The 17257-nt window shown below is 41.5% G+C and overlaps 1 protein-coding gene across 1 annotated transcript in view; it reads left to right on the forward strand.

Moving 5' to 3' along the window:
• Positions 1–17257, forward strand: part of maml3 (mastermind-like transcriptional coactivator 3) — a 355263-nt gene that overhangs the window by 155003 nt on the left and 183003 nt on the right. Inside the window, exon 2 of the mRNA XM_061977103.2 lies at positions 13605–14339. Within this exon, the coding sequence (XP_061833087.1) occupies positions 13605–14339 (735 nt within the window). The remainder of the gene's footprint in view (positions 1–13604; positions 14340–17257) is intronic.

A 17257-nucleotide genomic window follows, 5' to 3' on the forward strand; every position in this document is an offset into this window, starting at 1 on the left:
AATCACAGCAGTATGATGATTCTATGTGTTTTGATTGATTGATTGAGACTTTCATTAGTAGGTTGCACAGTGAAGTACATGTTCCGTACAATTGACCACTAAATGGTAACACCCCAATAAGTTTTTCAACTTGTTTAAGTCGGGGTCCACTTAAATTGATTCATGATACAGATATATACTATCAGATATATACTATCATTATAATACAGTCATCACACAAGATAATCACATTGAATTATTTACATTATTTATAATCCAGGGTGTGGATTTGCCTGATGTAAGTGTCAAAAAGACAGCCAAAAGAGTTTGATATGAGAAAAAAATCTAAAGTTAAAATATAGGGTAGAAATGCACCCATTTGCAGGAAATGTAGTCTTGATTTTCAAAATTTTCTTTTAATGCTTGCATGGTTACATTAAAACATTCTTCTTCATACTGCATTAATATATGCTACTTTTAAACTTTCATGCAGAGAAGGAAATCACAACTAAATAGATCACTAATTTTTTCAGACGGTGTTGATCTGGAAATTTTTGCCTCGGCATTTTGATGTTGTGGACGTGTGGCACCGAATGGAGATAAGCGTCTCGACAGACATTACAATATATGAACAACGATGACGAAAACGGTTTTCTCTGTCGTGTCCGTGTGTCGAAAATTGTTATGCGCTTATTTTTTTATTTGATTTTGTGCGTGGCATAGATTTGCCGTGCGCAGAGGACGTTTGAGCAGGCGCGCACCATAGCGGCTGCGCTAGCATCACAGCTAACGTTAGCCATGCTGCTACCTCTCTGCTCGGGGAGGACGTATACGTATGTGACGTATGACGTGACAGTATGTGACGTATGACGTGACAGTATGTGACGTGTGTAAGAAGGTGCGCTCGCTTTCTGTGAGAGGGAGACACAGGAAAGAGTGAGAAGAGCCTGCCGTGTAATGCCAGCAGCTAAAAGCAACTGTGTGAGATTTCACAGACCTGTGGATGTGTTGAAGGTGCGTTGGAAAACACGGACCGGAGTTTTTTTTAAAACTGGATCTGAATCGACATTTTCCCATGCCTTGCCGATACGCATTTTTTGGCAAATATCGGCGGCCGATCCGATCCAAATATCGGATCGGGACATCCCTAGTACTGTGTGCGTATTTAGATACGTGTATTGTTGGTTTGAGCCATGGCTCCTCCACAGATATTTGTTTGTCCTTGATCAAGATCCTCACCCCCCAATTGCTCATGATATGGCGGTTAACATCATGCATGATGCATGCGTGCGAATTCCATCTGTGCTACCGGTTATCGATTCACGTAAAATTAAAAGGTACTACATTTAAATACTTTTGTTGCTCAAGCACTTGGCGGGCAAACATCCATATTTTTTGCGGACTGCGGACCCCCGCTACCCCGAAAGGGACAAGCGGTAGAGAATGGATGGATGGATGGATGCCTCTAAGTAATGTTATAATTTTCCGTGCCAACAAAGCAAGCATGCCTGATAGAAAGTGTTTAAAAGTATGGTAACTCTTTTCAAAATGTGCCAGTAGCTCAAAATTTCCCTATGGTGGGATAAATAAAGTCTATTCTATCCTACCCAACTTTACATTGGATGCGTCATATATGTTTGTACATGCTACTGATTAGCATTAACAATTGTCATGGCAAGTTTATCGTCTCCAAACTTGGTAATGAAAACCACAGCCACAATGCACGTTACAATCAAACAGCTGGTGTGTAATAAGTACAATACTAATACAGTATAAACAGTCAACAAAAGACAAGAGTAAAGACTACTTTCTGACTAAGGCATGTTCACTACTGCCTTTTAACATCCTGAATTACAACTGCATGCAAAGTGTTTTTTATGATACTTGCAAATGAGACTCAGAAATGTAACTGGACAGCACAGTTATTATCAGCTCACTTTTGAATATTAGGTAAAACATTTAAATGTTATTATTAAACAATTGACATTTGTTAACGCATGAACACACACAAAAGTCGCTTTCATGGCGAGTTTACTGACAGATATAAGTACGAACTTTACATTACTTTATATTAGAAATGGCAACAGCGGAGGATGAATGTCCCATAACAAGAAGATAGAGAAAAAGAAGAAGCTTATCAATCCAATCCAATCCATCCATCCATCCATCTTCTTCCGCTTATCCGAGGTCGGGTCGCGGGGGCAGCAGCCTAAGCAGGGAAGCCCAGACTTTCTTCTCCCCAGACACTTCGTCCAGCTCTTCCCGGGGGATCCCGAGGCATTTCCCAGGCCAGCCGGGAGACATAGTCTTCCCAACGTGTCCTGGGTCTTCCCCGTGGCCTCCTACCGGTTGGACGTGCCCTAAACACCTCCCGAGGGAGGCGTTCGGGTGGCATCCTGACCAGATGCCCGAACCACCTCATCTGGCTCCTCTCGATGTGGAGGAGCAGTGGCTTTACTTTGAGCTCCCCCCGGATGTCAGAGCTTCTCACCCTATCTCTAAGGGAGAGCCCCGCCACCCGGCGGAGGAAACTCATTTCCGCCGCCTGTACCCGTGATCTTGTCCTTTCGGTCATAACCCAAACCTCATGACTATAGGTGAGGATGGTAACGTAGATCGACCGGTAAATTGAGAGCTCCTTCTTCACCACAACGGATCGATACAGCGTCCGCATTACTGAAGATGCCGCACCGATCCGGCTGTCGATCTCACGATCCACTTTTCCCTCACTCGTGAACAAGACTCCTAGGTACTTAAACTCCTCCACTTGGGGCAGGGTCTCCTCCCCAATCCGGAGATGGCACTCCACCCTTTTACGGGTGAGAACCATGGACTCGGACTTTGAGGTGCTGATTCTCATCCCAGTCGCTTCACACTCGGCTGCGAACCGATGCAGTGAGAGCTGAAGATCCTGGCCAGATGAAGCCATCAGGACCTCATCATCTGCAAAAAGCAGAGACCTAATCCTGCAGCCACCAAACCGGATCCCCTCAACGCCTTGACTGCGCCTAGAAATTCTGTCCATAAAAGTTATGAACAGAATCGGTGACAAAGGGCAGTCTTGGCGGAGTCCAACCCTCACTGGAAACATATCCGACTTACTGCCGACAATGCAGACCAAACTCTGACACTGATCATACAGGGAGTGGACCACCACAATCAGACAGTCCGATACCCCATACTCTCTGAGCACTCCCCACAGGACCTCCCGAGGGACACGGTCAAATGCCTTCTTCAAGTCCACAAAGCACATGTAGACTGGTTGGGCAAACTCCCATGCACCCTCAAGGACCCTGCCGAGAATATAGAGCTGGTCCACAGTTCCACGACCAGGACGAAAACCACACTGTTCCTCCTGAATCCGAGGTTCGACTATCCGGCGTAGTCTCCTCTCCAGTACACCTGAATAGACCTTACCGCAATCCAATCCAATCCACTTTGTTTATATAGCACATTTAAACAACAAAATGTTTCCAAAGTGCTGCACAACAATATTAAAAACAATATTAAAATATTATCCTTAGCTCCACCAATGACTGAATAAAAACAAAAAATGAATACATATAAAACCAATATTAAATAAATATGATTAAAAACAATTTTAAAGGTTAAAACCAATTAAAACAGTAAATAGAAATCAGCATTTTAAAAACACAAAGGACAACAGAGGACCACACAACTCACGTAGTGTTAAAAGCCAGTGGGTCTTAAGACGAGACTTAAAACACTCCACTGTGGGAGCAGTTCGAACATGGAGGGGCAGAGTGTTCCAGAGCTTAGGGCCGACCACAGAGAAGGCTCTGTCTCCCATGGTTTTAAGTCTGGTCTTGGGCACCACGAGCTGGAGCGGGCTCTCGGACCTCAGAGCGCGCACAGGAGTGTAAATTTGGATGAGGTCTGAGATATAATGAGGTGCCAGTCCATGTAAAACTTTAAAAACAAACAGCAAGGTTTTAAAATCAATTCTAAAATGAACAGGGAGCCAGTGCAAACTCTCAAGAATTGGGTTTATATGCTGGCAATTCCTGGCCCTTGTTAAAAGTCATGCTGCCGCGTTCTGGACTAACTGCAACCGGGAGAGAGCTTTTTGACTAATGCCAGCATAAAGTGCATTGCAGTAGTCCAGGCAACTTGAAATAAAAGCATGCACGACTTGTTCAAAAAGGTTAAAAGATAAAAACGGTTTTACCTTTGCTAAAAGACGAAGATGATAAAAACACGATTTTAAAACGCCATTGACTTGTTTGTCAAGTTTAAAATCGCTGTCCATAGTGATGCCAAGGCTGGTGACTTTGGGACGCACATAATTTTGCAATGGTCCCAAGTCAGTGAGGGCCGGACCAAAAACAAAAATTTCCATTATTCCCTCATTCATTATTAAAAAATTCTGGGCTAACCAAGCCTTGACGTCGCATAGACAGTTGAGAAGAGGTGTCAGGGGGCCGTGGCCTTTTGAAATCGGCATATAAATTTGGCAGTCGTCTGCCAAATCGACTACGGTGACTACAAAGGCGGACTTGCGCAAATTTTCAGGACTTATGCAGATCCCAAATACAGATCAGCAGGTACCAGAATGTAAGAAAAGTTGCTTTTGCATAATATTGCCAAAAAGAACGCCAGATAATGTCTTACCTTATGCACACACCATACTAATATTCATATGTTGAAGCACAGTACAATCCATCAAGCGGTGCGGCTTCATAGCTTACCAAAGTCGTACTAAAACATTTTGATAGATTTTTGAGCGCCGTGTGTAATGTTCTATATTTTCAACGGAACATATAAAATGTTGGTGTTGTTTACTTGAGTCATATTGCAGTCTACTTGTATCTCTTATGTGTGACTGCCATCTACTGGTCATTTCACCATGTACCACATAAAATAGCTTTGAGGTCGGTAAGCACAACCAAAATGATTCCGTACATTAGGCGCACCGGGTTATAAGTCGCACTGTCGAGTTTTGTGAGAATGAAAGGATTTTAAGTGCGCCTTCTAGTCCGAAAAATACGGTATACAAAGAGGGCCAATTCAAAAAACAAGCAAACTTCCCCAGCCTTAATCCAGACTAATACAATGGTCTTAAAACTGGAGAATAAGGTGAGGAGATGGATGTTGTGGTTAACGTAAAAAAACCTCTCTGCAACGTATCGGTGAAACATCTACAAATCCTCCGCCGGAAGACGTAATTGCAATCCGGCGATGAGGAAGTGAGGTAGAGGAAGGGGGGCAGTGAGCGAGTTATGAGGAGGAGGAGGAGGAGGAAGTAGGATGTAGCGCACAAAGGCAGCAGCAGTTGCTATAACAACGGCACCTTACTGCTTCCATCTCTGTCTCTCCTCTCTCCATCTCTGATCAGCCTCTCATCGTCTACTCCCTGCTGTCATTTGGCTCGCTGTTCCACTCCCCCCTCCCCTTTCTCCATCATTCTCTCTCCTCCCTTGTCTTCATCCAGTAATGTGTCCACTCGAGGCCAAAAAGACCATCAGTCTGACAAAGAATGTGTGTCTTTGCGTCTCTGTCATTGTGTGCGTGTGTGTGTGTGTGTGTGTGTGTGTGTGTGTGTGTGTGTGTGTGTGTGTGTGTGTGTGTGTGTGTGTGTGTGTGTGTGTGTGTGTGTGTGTGTGTGTGTGTGTGTGTGTGTGTGTGTGTGAAACGACTTCAAATTCCTTGCCTCCATTAGTTAGCCTGTCTCGCGGTGTGCATCCTCATTTCTACTCTCCATTTATTCTTTTATTATCATCGATTGGCAAGTGGATAACAAATATTGTCAGCTTTGATATTCAGGTCGGGTTTATTACTCTAATTTACAGATGTAATTAGGTCTGTCATTTGGCTTAAAGAAGCAATTCGCTCATTCAGATCATGGTAATCCACAAATGGACCTAACTGTGGAGTCTGCCTGTTTCTGTCCCATTGCTGTGGTCACAATAGGGTTGTTGTCTGCCCTGATTAAAAACAGGTTGTTCGCCCGGCTGGTGGCAAAACAGTTTGTTAGTGGCCACTCTTCCTGGGAAAGCCACTTGCCTGCGCAGTTCAATCAAGTGAGAACAAAGGAAGTTTACCGGATTTTGTAAATAAACAAGAAAATATGAATGCCACAGATCAGCGTGTTAGTGGGTTTGTGCAGTGGCTGTTGTGTCAAAGAAGTAGGCAGATGATGGAAAACAACCGCAGGAGGAGGAAGAAGAGAATTGCAAAAAGGAAGGCGATCGTGCAGCGCACACGGATGAAGTAGCTCGACCAAAGATGACCAAAATCTCGCAAACGGGTTGCATAAGACTGCAGTCACATTTGAAAAACATCTTATTCTAAACCAGACCTGGGCAAAATACGGCCCGCGGCCAATTAAGATTTTCAATTTGGCCCGCTCACATCATTTTTTTAGACCATTAACATCAAAATTGTTGCCGCCATTATGATGTGCAGTCAGTGGCGAGCCGTGCGTTTCCCACCTAGGCCTTCAGTAATGTCCGACTTCAATGATTACCTCTCATAATACCATCATTTATGTCACCACATGACCATTGCTGGAGAAATACTATACAGAAACACATTTACGCACTACTGGGCATTGTACAAAACGGGTTATTTTCTGGTGCGTTTAAATATCAATAAGCCCGCATCAGCAATCAAAACATATCTTATGTAGTGCTGTCAAAATTAAAATTGCAAAAAACATATTAAACATGAAAAAATAAAGAAATTAAATATCTGAACTCACATTTCATCGACAGCTGAGCTAGCTTCCGCGGTTGGCCGACATGGTCTCACAAGATGTAGTTTCTCTTTAAATATCCTTCTTGAAAATGGCCTTGCAAATATATGTGTTGTGTTGTCTAATCATAAAAGATGCAGATGAGGGTGTTGGCTCAGTTCTTAAAGTTTACTCCACAGCGTGCTTATCAAAAACATCCCGCTGCATGTATACATTCAACAACCTAAACAGGGCTACTACGCATGCTCTTTAGTACTGTGGCATGATGGGTAATGGAGTTCTTTTGTTACCTAGCTCATAACATCACTATATATCTGCCTTAAAAGTTAAAGTTAAAGTACCAATGATTGTCACACACACACTAGGTGTGGCGAGATTATTCTCTGCATTTGACCCATCACCCTTGATCACCCCCTGGGAGTAAGGCCATCTAGAAGACCTTACTGACAACAACGCAAACGCGTGATCTGATTGGCTATCGCAACTGTCTGTCAACTGTATGGAGGGATGATGTTTGATAAGAAATTATCGAGTTCGAGCCTATTATCGAATCCTCTTATCGAACCGATTCCTTATCGAGTCCAGATAGGTTGTTGTATATGGAAAAAAAACACACAATATTTGGTTTAACAAAAGCTCACTTTTATTACATAAGAAAAAAATAAAATCTAATAAATAAATAAATATTGACTTTTACCCCCCTAAAAAAATAAAATGAAATAAATAAACATTGACTGTTGTTACCCAAAGTATATTAAGTGGGATTTTTAAGAAAAACAAATATATACAGTAACACAAAAACAACCTGTCTCTGTGATCACTATAAGTGTATAAATAATACTATAGTGTTAAATAAAATCAGTCCCTTGGGCACAAAACTGAAAATAATACAGCTCTCCAAAAAGTGCACTTCTGCTGCTATTTGACATAACTGTTTGTTATGATGCTTTGAGATTTTTGCACTTTATTTCTTTATTGAAAGAAAATTCTATGAAGAGAAAAGTTATTTGCAAATGTGGTTACCATGCTAAAAAATGAAAAGTTAAAGCTAAAAAAAGAAATACACTTTATTGAGTTAACATTATTTCTTTATAGGGGGAAAGATGTGATGTTATGAGCTAGGAATATAACAACTACACTATTTACACGGGAGTGACGAGCATGCGCGGTTGCCCCGAAAAGTGTTGTTGCATGTCACCACCCGGGAGCTAAGAATGAGGTTATGAGCACACTGTGAAAGTAAACGTCAAGAACTCAGCCAACACGCCTCGTCTGCATTATTTATAATTAGACAGACAACACATATACAGTGTGATTTTGTTTTGTTTACAAGGAAAGAAAAACAAAAGTTAAAAAAGGGAGATCATGTCATATATGTTGTATATATATGTATGTGCTGCGGTTGCTTTAAGAACGTTGCTACAGCTGCCGTAAAGGAGGTGCGTTGCTAGCCTTGCTGCTATATTTCCGGTTGGTCGTAAAAGTGTTCGTCATGTGTTTGTACCCTGCTCAAATCTCTCAGTAAAGTTATTCATTGGATTATACCTTTTGTTTTGAACTTTATTACACCTTGGAGCGCTTTTTCCGGTCCATTGTTTTCCCTGCTTTCGCTAATGACTGAGCTACGTGACGTCATTTATTGTGATGTCTTACGGGGCATTTTTGGTCGGGATTGGATTGGTCCCAGGTATTCGAATAAAGAACCAACTCTTTTTCTTTACTATAGTGGTCTCGATAACGGGTACCGGTTCTCAAAAAGGGATTCGAGTCCGATGATTCGGTTCTTTTCTTATCGAACAACCGGGAAAACCAGTTTCAAATATCATCCCTAGATATACACTATCATCATAATACAGTCATCACACAAGATAATCATCAGAGTATATACATTGAATTATTTACATTATTTACTATCCGGGATGTGGGATATGGGGGGGGTTAGGTTTGGTTGGTATCAACACTTCAGTCATCAACAATTGCATCATCAGAGAAATGGACATTGGAACAGTGTAGGACTGACTTGGTAGGATATGTACAGCAAGTAGTGGACACAGAGAGAGAGATCAGAAAGTATAAGAAAAAGTGTCTACATTTGATTATTTAATGACAGCTAACACTAACTACCATATTCAAAATCTCTATTATTAACTAACACCTTAAGTAATGTGTGTGCATGTGCTACGTATGTAAGTAGTAACGCCAGGTCAGGCTATACTGTCATTGGAAAGTTAGCACCCTCTAGACATCTGTGTAAATGTTGCAAACTTCATGCATGTTTGACTTACCAATGGACTGTCCATTTTTTGAACCAGCCCACAGCGTATCTCTCACCCTGTAACATTTACACATCTGACAGCAAGATTGTCCATAAGATAGCTTTTTTACAGGCGTGCAAAAATTGTACATGCGTGCTGGCGTTTGTGTGTGGGTGTTTGATGTCGCTCACACCCACTGGATAATTATGAGCTTTTATAGGTGGGCTTTGAAAAGCAAGTCTGTTATTACCAACATCAGTCACAGGCATTTAGGGAAGTCCTCCAACACACCCCTCACACATTGCTGGAAAACCCACATTTGCTCCAAAAATCAAGGACATCCTGGTGGAGACCTGAATTATTTAAACCCATTGATTGATGCTTCGCACACACACACACACACACACACACACACACACACACACACACACACACACACATACACACACACACACACACACACACACACACACACACACTTTATTGGCTCTTCACTGGCAGATGTAGAAAAGTCCAATTGGGCACTAAAGCATATTGTTTAATTTCAATATTTGCGGGGGTTATTTTCCAAAGACCACTCGCTAATAGCAAATAAATGCGAGTAATTAAGACATTAAAATATCTATAAACCTTGATGATGATGCTGCATTGAGGAGTCATCGTATGCTATGCTAACTCACTCATACCCCTTAATACCCTCATGCGGACTATATTCCACTCCGATTTTAGATCAACATTTGCAATAAAAATCACTGTTGTAATTATTGGATTAGATTCAGATCCAATAATCCCGACAGACTCTCTCTAGTTTTCTTGGTTCAATCACTACAAAGGAAGCTAACAAATTAAATGCATAGTATAATCTAAGTTTAGGCCCTAAATATACCTCACACTTATTAGAGATAAACTTTATTGATCCACAAGGGAAATTGTTCCACACAGTAGCTCAGTTACAAAGGATGGAAAGGGTAAGGATGGAAAGGATAATGCAGATATAAAGTAGACTAAAAATGTACCATAGTAGCATTATAAAATATAACATATATGTAATATTTACATATTATTTATACAGTATATAATATATACTGGCATATTATTATATTACTTTATATTTTTATATAATGTATACAATATAGACTTAGACTTAGGCTTCCTTTTTATTGTCATTCAAATTTGAACTTTACAGCACAGATAAGAACAAGATTTTGTTACATAAGCTCATGGTAGTGCAGGATAAAAAAGCAATAAGGTGCATATATAAATAATATGTATAATATATACTGTATATAAAATAAATAAATATATATAAATATATATAAATATATATAAATAAATAAATAGATTACTGTACAGATAAATATATTGCAATTTTTAACATGCGTCCACATTTATGGATGTATGTTATATTGTCTTTTTTTATTCCAGCGAGTTAATCCATTTTGGGGGGAGTTGAGGGGATAATTTAATTATGATGCGTTCAAGAGTCATACGGCCTGAGGGAAGAAGCTGTTACAGAACCTGGAGGTTCTGCTTCGGAGGCTGCGGAACCTCTTTCTAGAGTCCAGGAGTAAAAACAGTCCTTGGTGGGGGTGGGAGGAGTCTTTGCAGATTTTCTGAGCCCTGGTCAGGCAGCGGCTTTTTGCGATCTCCTGGATAGGAGGAAGAAGAGTCCTGATGATCTTTTCCGCCGTCCTCACCACTCTCTGGAGAGACTTCCAGTCTGAGGCATTGCAGGCTCCAGTCCAGACAGAGATGCTGTTGGTCAGCAGGCTCTCTATAGTGCCTATGTAGAATGTGGTGAGAATGGGGGGAGGGAGCTGTGCTCTTTTCATCCGACGCAAATAGTGCATGCGCTGCTGAGCTCTTTTTACAAGAGCTCCGGTGTGTAGGGACCCGGTTATATTGTCAGTTATCTGCACCCCCAGGAACTTGGTGCTGCTTACTATCTCCACCGCTGTGCCGTTGATGAAGAGTGGAGCGTGGCTGGACTGGTGCTTCCTGAAGTCAACGATGATCTCCTTGGTCTTGTTGACATTCAGGACCAGGTTGTTGGTTCTGCACCAGTCAACCAGATGTTTCACCTCCTCCCTGTAGTCCATGTCGTTGTTGTCACGGATGAAGCCCACTACTGTCGTGTCGTCCGCATACTTCACAATGTGGTTAGTAGTTGACCTAGCGCAGTAGTCATGGGTCATCAACGTGAACAGCAGTGGACTCAGGACGCAGCCCTGGGGGGAGCCGGTGCTCAGGGAGATGGCACTGGAGGTGTTGTTGCCCACTCTCACAGATTGGGGTCTGTCTGTGAGGAAGTCAATCAGCCAGTTGCTATATAACAAATCCCAACATTTAACAAAATATGAAACACTTTTTTACATGATAAAATGTATATGTGCTCACCACTAATAAATGGTAGTTAAAGACGATCGACACAACAAATGAAATCGTTGTCACAGTCTCGTCTTTAGCCGAGTCATCAAGCTAGCTAGCGCTTCCATCTGTTGTAGTGCCGCCTCCATCTCCCTCTAAAACAGATAGCGGTATTTCGTGGTTCCGCTCGGTCGTCGTCCTACTACAACCATATATAAAAAGTTGCCATATGTAGTAATGTGGCCAGAAATTGTACTGCAATCACGGTCGAAATTCTGTAGTCCCCTCCCACTCTCCCTGACCCGAGGTTGCCAGATACGCAGCCGAATCCTACTCCAAGGAACTTCAAATGGCAATCGACGAGTCATACGCTGTAGGTTTCTCTTGTTTATGCTTCTTGCAAGATGTTTTACTAAGTAATCATGCCACATTTTACTGATGTCGATTCGCCAAATGTTTTTGTTAAGTTACGCAGCAATATCTTCGTGGGGAGTCAGGACAGATTGTTGGCATTACCCTGCTAAAATGTCTAGTTTGACCACACGGACCACCATCGAAATAATTATATATTATCCATCCATCCATTTTCTACCGCTTGTCCATTTTGGGGTCGCTGGAGCCTATCTCAGCTGCATTCGGGCAGAAGGCGAGGTACACCCTGGACAAGTCGCCACCTTATCACAGGGCCTATAGTTTACAAAACACAGGATAAGTTGTAAAATTCCTTTGTGCTGGCACATACTTGAGAGTGTTTGGTGATGACTGGTAGAATGGTGGATGGGTGCTTTACAATTGGACGCATCATCAGTAGTGTGCCCCTGGGTCACTGGGCGTTTCGGCCTTATCACTAAGACGCCCTCTCCAGGGGTGGCCAGCCACAGGGTGATCGGCCCAGGGCTTGCGTCAATCCCAATTGATCATGAGTTGCTTGGTGTTGAGCTGCAGACTTCTCATGGGACTATGCATGGCAGGGGCGTCCTTTCCCCATATAATATATATAATATATTACAAAACCCAAAACCAGTGAAGTTGGCACGTTGCGTAAATGGTAAATAAAAACAGAATACAATGATTTGCAAATCCTTTTCAACTTATATTCAATTGAATAGACTGCGAAGACAATATAGTTAATGTTCGTACTGAGAAACGTTTTTTTTTTTTTTTTTTGCAAATAATCATTAACTTAGAATTTAATGGCAGCAACACAGTGCAAAAAAGTTGGCACAGGGTCATTTTTACCACTGTGTTACATGGCCTTTCCTTTTAACAACGCTCAGTAAACATTTGGGAACGGATGAGAACAACCTTTGAAGCTTTTCAGGTGGAATTCTTTCCCATTCTTGCTTGATGTACAGCTTAAGTTGTTCAACAGTCCGGGGGTCTTCGTTGTCGTATTTTGTGCTTCATTATGCACCACACATTTTCAATGGGAGACAGGTCTGGACTACAGGCAAGCCAGTCTAGTACCCGCACTCTTTTACTATGAAGCCACATTGATGTAACATGTGGCTTGGCATTGTCTTGCTGAAATAAGCAGGGGCGTCCATGGTAACGTTGCTTGGATGGCAACATATGTTGCTCTAAAACCTGTATGTACCTATCATGCATTAATGGTGCCTTCACAGATGTGTAAGTTACCCATGCATTGGGCACAAATACACCCCCATACCATCACAGATCCTGGCTTTTGAACTTTGCGCCTATAACATTCCGGATGGTTCTTTTCCTCTTTGGTCCGGAGGACACGATGTCCACAGTTTCCAAAAACTATTTGAAATGTTTACCAGTTCGAATATTAAATATCTTGTCTTTGCAGTGTGTTCAATTGAATATAAGTTGAAAAGGATTTGCAAATCATTGCAATCTGTTTTTATTTACGATTTACACAACGTGCCAACTTCACTGGATTTGGGTTTTGTAATATTGATAGTAGTTTTGAGAATATAATACAAGTGAAATTAATGCAATGTTACTGCATATTTCAGCAACTATATTAGGAGCTTTTGTTACCCGTTTTGAAAAGGTTCCATTATCATTTACGTATATGCCAATAATATATTGTGGTATCGTTATCGCAATATATATTGTATACATCCATCATCTATATATCATCCATCCCTAATTTGGATTCACTGAGATCTGCTTCTTCCTACTCCTTTTCGGACATGTCCAATCACTTAAGTGTACATTTGTAATGTGTAGCTTTTGTTGAAAATGGTGTGCTTTTCTTACGAGCTGAAGTATCTCAAGTGCTTCTTCAGGACTAATCTTGTCCTTCTCTGTTTCAGCTCCAGGAGACGGTGAAAAGGAAACTGGACAGTGCAAGGTCACCCCTCAATGGAGACCAGAATGGCATTTGTGATGGAGGCAGCTATTCCCCAACAACCAAACGCTTACGGAAGGAGGGCTCTGGTGGTCTGGACTCACTAACAGGTCTTCCCAACAACAACAACAATGTTCCGCCCATATCTCCGCTCCACCACCAAATTGACGTGAAGCCGCTGATCAGCGGGCCCAACACTTCCAGCGGAAACAGCACAAACAGCAATGGTAACCACGTAGGCCGGCTATCAGACGAGCTTGGGAAGAACGGCGGTGGCCATCTTTCAGACATGAAGATGAACGGCTCCCTGGACTTGGAGGACAGCTTCGGCCTCCTCAAAGATCTGAAACAGGAGCCGCTGGACGACGGCGGTGGAATGGAGTCGTCCGATCCTCAGTCTCTGTCCAATCAGAACAAACTGTTTTCTGACATTAACCTCAATGACCAAGAGTGGCAAGAGCTGATCGATGAGTTGGCCAACACCGTACCTGAGGACGACATGCACGACCTCTTCAACGAGGACTTTGAGGACAAGAAGGAGGCGGACTTTGGCAGGCCGGCAAACAATCAGACCCCAGGGCCGCAGGAAGCAGTCAGTAACACCACAGCACCTGGAGGCGGGGCGGTACCACCGACATCCCTTCCTCCTCTCACTCAAACCCCGCAGGCTGGCCCACAGGTGCCCATGGGCTCGCCACAGGTTAGTATCAAAGCGTCCTACTGTCATATGTCTTTGCAAGTATTTATACAGGTGATTTTGTACACATCTTTGAAACAGGTGACACTGGTGGTGGGTTGTTGACCCAGTGACCTCATCAACTAATTAGTAATATGGTCCATAAGACGTGAATGTAATTTCCATGGATGCTTTGAGAGATAAAAATGTGAAATAATATGTTTAGAAATGAGGGCTGTCAATGATACAGAGTCTGATTAAACCCAGCAAATCATCACATTAATCATGTATAAATGCAGAAAATAATCACACAATTGCTACTGCAATATACATGTGATGGTGGGGCGTGGCCAATATGACGTCATCTTATATGTGATCTAGGGCTGCAACAACTAATCGATTAAATCGATTAAAATCGATTATAAAAATAGTTGCCGATTAATTTAGTCATCGATTTGTTGGATCTATGCTATGCGCATGCCATAGGCAATTTTTTATTTTTATTTTTTTATTTTTTTATTTAAAAAATTTTTTTTTAGAAACCTCTATTTATAAACTGCAACATGTACAAACAGCTGAGAAACAATAATCAAAATAAGTATGGTGCCAGTGTGCTGTTTTTTTTCTCTCAATAAAACACTGGAAAGGATAGAAATGTAGTTTGTTTCTTTTATCCGATTATTAATCGATTAATCGAAGTTATAATCGACAGATTAATCGATTATCAAATGAATCGTTAGTTGCAGCCCTAATGTGATCCTATATTATAATTAATTTAATTGTTCATGATGCCTACATCTACTTTAAACTTTAAAATGGCTAAACAAATATATATATATATATATATATATATATATATATATATATATATATATATATATATGTATATATATATAGTGACGTGCAGTCACTAGAGGCCTCACCTGCCATCATGGAAAGAAAAAAAATGTAAAAAGAAAAAAAAAAAATTAAATTGTTATATGTATCCAGTGATTATACTATAAAGTTATTTTCCATTTAACTTCACCAGTTTTAGATTATTTTTATTCAAAATCACTGAATTTTCACATTTGCCGTTCAAACACTGAGAAGAGACGGTGCGGTGAACAGCAGCCAGTTGAGGCACGTCACTCAGTGCCGCAACATGGATTGCGCAATGACTCGGCTAACTGCTGGCCTGTTGTGCAGATGCACCTGCAGACTGCAGGTGTACCTAATTCACAACTCCTCCAACACGAACATTATTGTTTTTGCACTTTTTGGCTTCTTATTAAATAACTTTTGTAACCTATTTTCATGGGCTTTCCTCTTTGTGATGTTAAGTTCCTGTTATGCGCTGTTATACAGTATATGCCTTGAGCTCTTATTTTGAAGGCGCTAAGAGCGGAAGTGATGTCACGTTGCGGAGGTTTTTGAAAGAAAGTAAATAAAGTGGTCCTCGTGTAATGGAGCCTCCGTGTTTGTTATTTTGTAGTTTTATACAGTATAGGCGACATTTATAAACCCTCGGTTACACTTTTTTAAATAGATTCAATCTTGCACGTGGAAAGTTTAAGTGAGGGCTTTAGTTGCGGTGCATGGACTTAATTTCTAAGTAAAGGTAAGACCATAATAACGTTTTTTTTAATTAAATGTGCTTTTTTGTGTGCTACAGTTTGTATGTGTAAAGTTAAAGTTAAGTTAAAGTACCAATGATTGTCACACACACACTAGGTGTAATGAAATTTGTCCTCTGCGTTTGACCCATCCCCTTGATCACCCCCGGGAGGTGAGGGGAGCAGTGGGCAGCAGCGGCGCCGCGCCTGGGAATCATTTTTGGTGATTTAACCCCCAATTCCAACCCTTGATGCTGAGTGCCAAGCAGGGAAGAATGCTGGTATGAGCTTTTAAACATAACCCGTTAACTGCTGCCAATCAAATGGTGAATAAGATACTCTTTAGGGTTCATATGTTTGTAAATCTGACTGTGATGAAGTCAGTGCCTCACCAGCCATCAACCTCACCGCACGTCACTGATATATATATATATATATATATATATATATATATATATATATATATATATATATAGGGCAGCACGGTGGAAGAGGGGTTAGTGCATCTGCCTCACAATACGATGGTCCTGAGCAGTCCTGGGTTCAATCCCGGGCTCTGGATCTTTCTGTGTGGAGTTTGCATGTTCTCCCCGTGACTGCGTGGATTCCCTCCGGGTACTCCGGCTTCCTCCCACCTCCAAAAACATGCACCTGGGGATAGGTTGATTGGCAACACTGAATTGGCCCTAGTGTGTGAATATGAGTGTGAATGCTGTCTGTATATCGGTGTTGGCACTGTGATGAGGTGGCGACTTGTCCAGGGTGTACCCTGCCTTCCGCCCGATTGTAGCTGAGATAGGCTCCAGCGCCCCCGCGACCCCCGAAGGTAGAAAATGGATGGATGGATGGAGATATATATATATATATATATATATATATATATATATATATATATATATATATATATACAGTGAGGTCCACAAGTACCGTATTTTTCGGACTATAAGTCGCAGTTTTTTTCATAGTTTGGCTGGGGGTGAGACTTATACTCAGGAGCGACTTATGTGTGAAATTGTTAACACTATAACCGTAAAATATCAAATAATATTATTTAGCTCATTCGGGTAAGAGACTAGACGTAAGTAAAAGGCCAAGAGTTTGTCTCAAAACTTTACAATTGGTTAAACAAAAGGGAGGGTGGGGTTTACCTTGCCTCCGATATTACTATTTTGCAGCCCAGATGAGAGCAGTGATATGCTGGTGCAACCCGTCATACATTTCTCAATGGAAAATTATTGAAGAAGAAATGCCCTCCATCCCTATACAAGCAAACCCACATAAATAACATTGATAACCCATGGGTGAAATGGACCCTTAAAGTGTGAAAAATGATCATAAAGGAATGAT

This window comes from Nerophis lumbriciformis, linkage group LG16, assembly GCF_033978685.3.
Source record: "Nerophis lumbriciformis linkage group LG16, RoL_Nlum_v2.1, whole genome shotgun sequence".
NCBI classification, from domain to species: Eukaryota; Metazoa; Chordata; class Actinopteri; order Syngnathiformes; family Syngnathidae; genus Nerophis; species Nerophis lumbriciformis.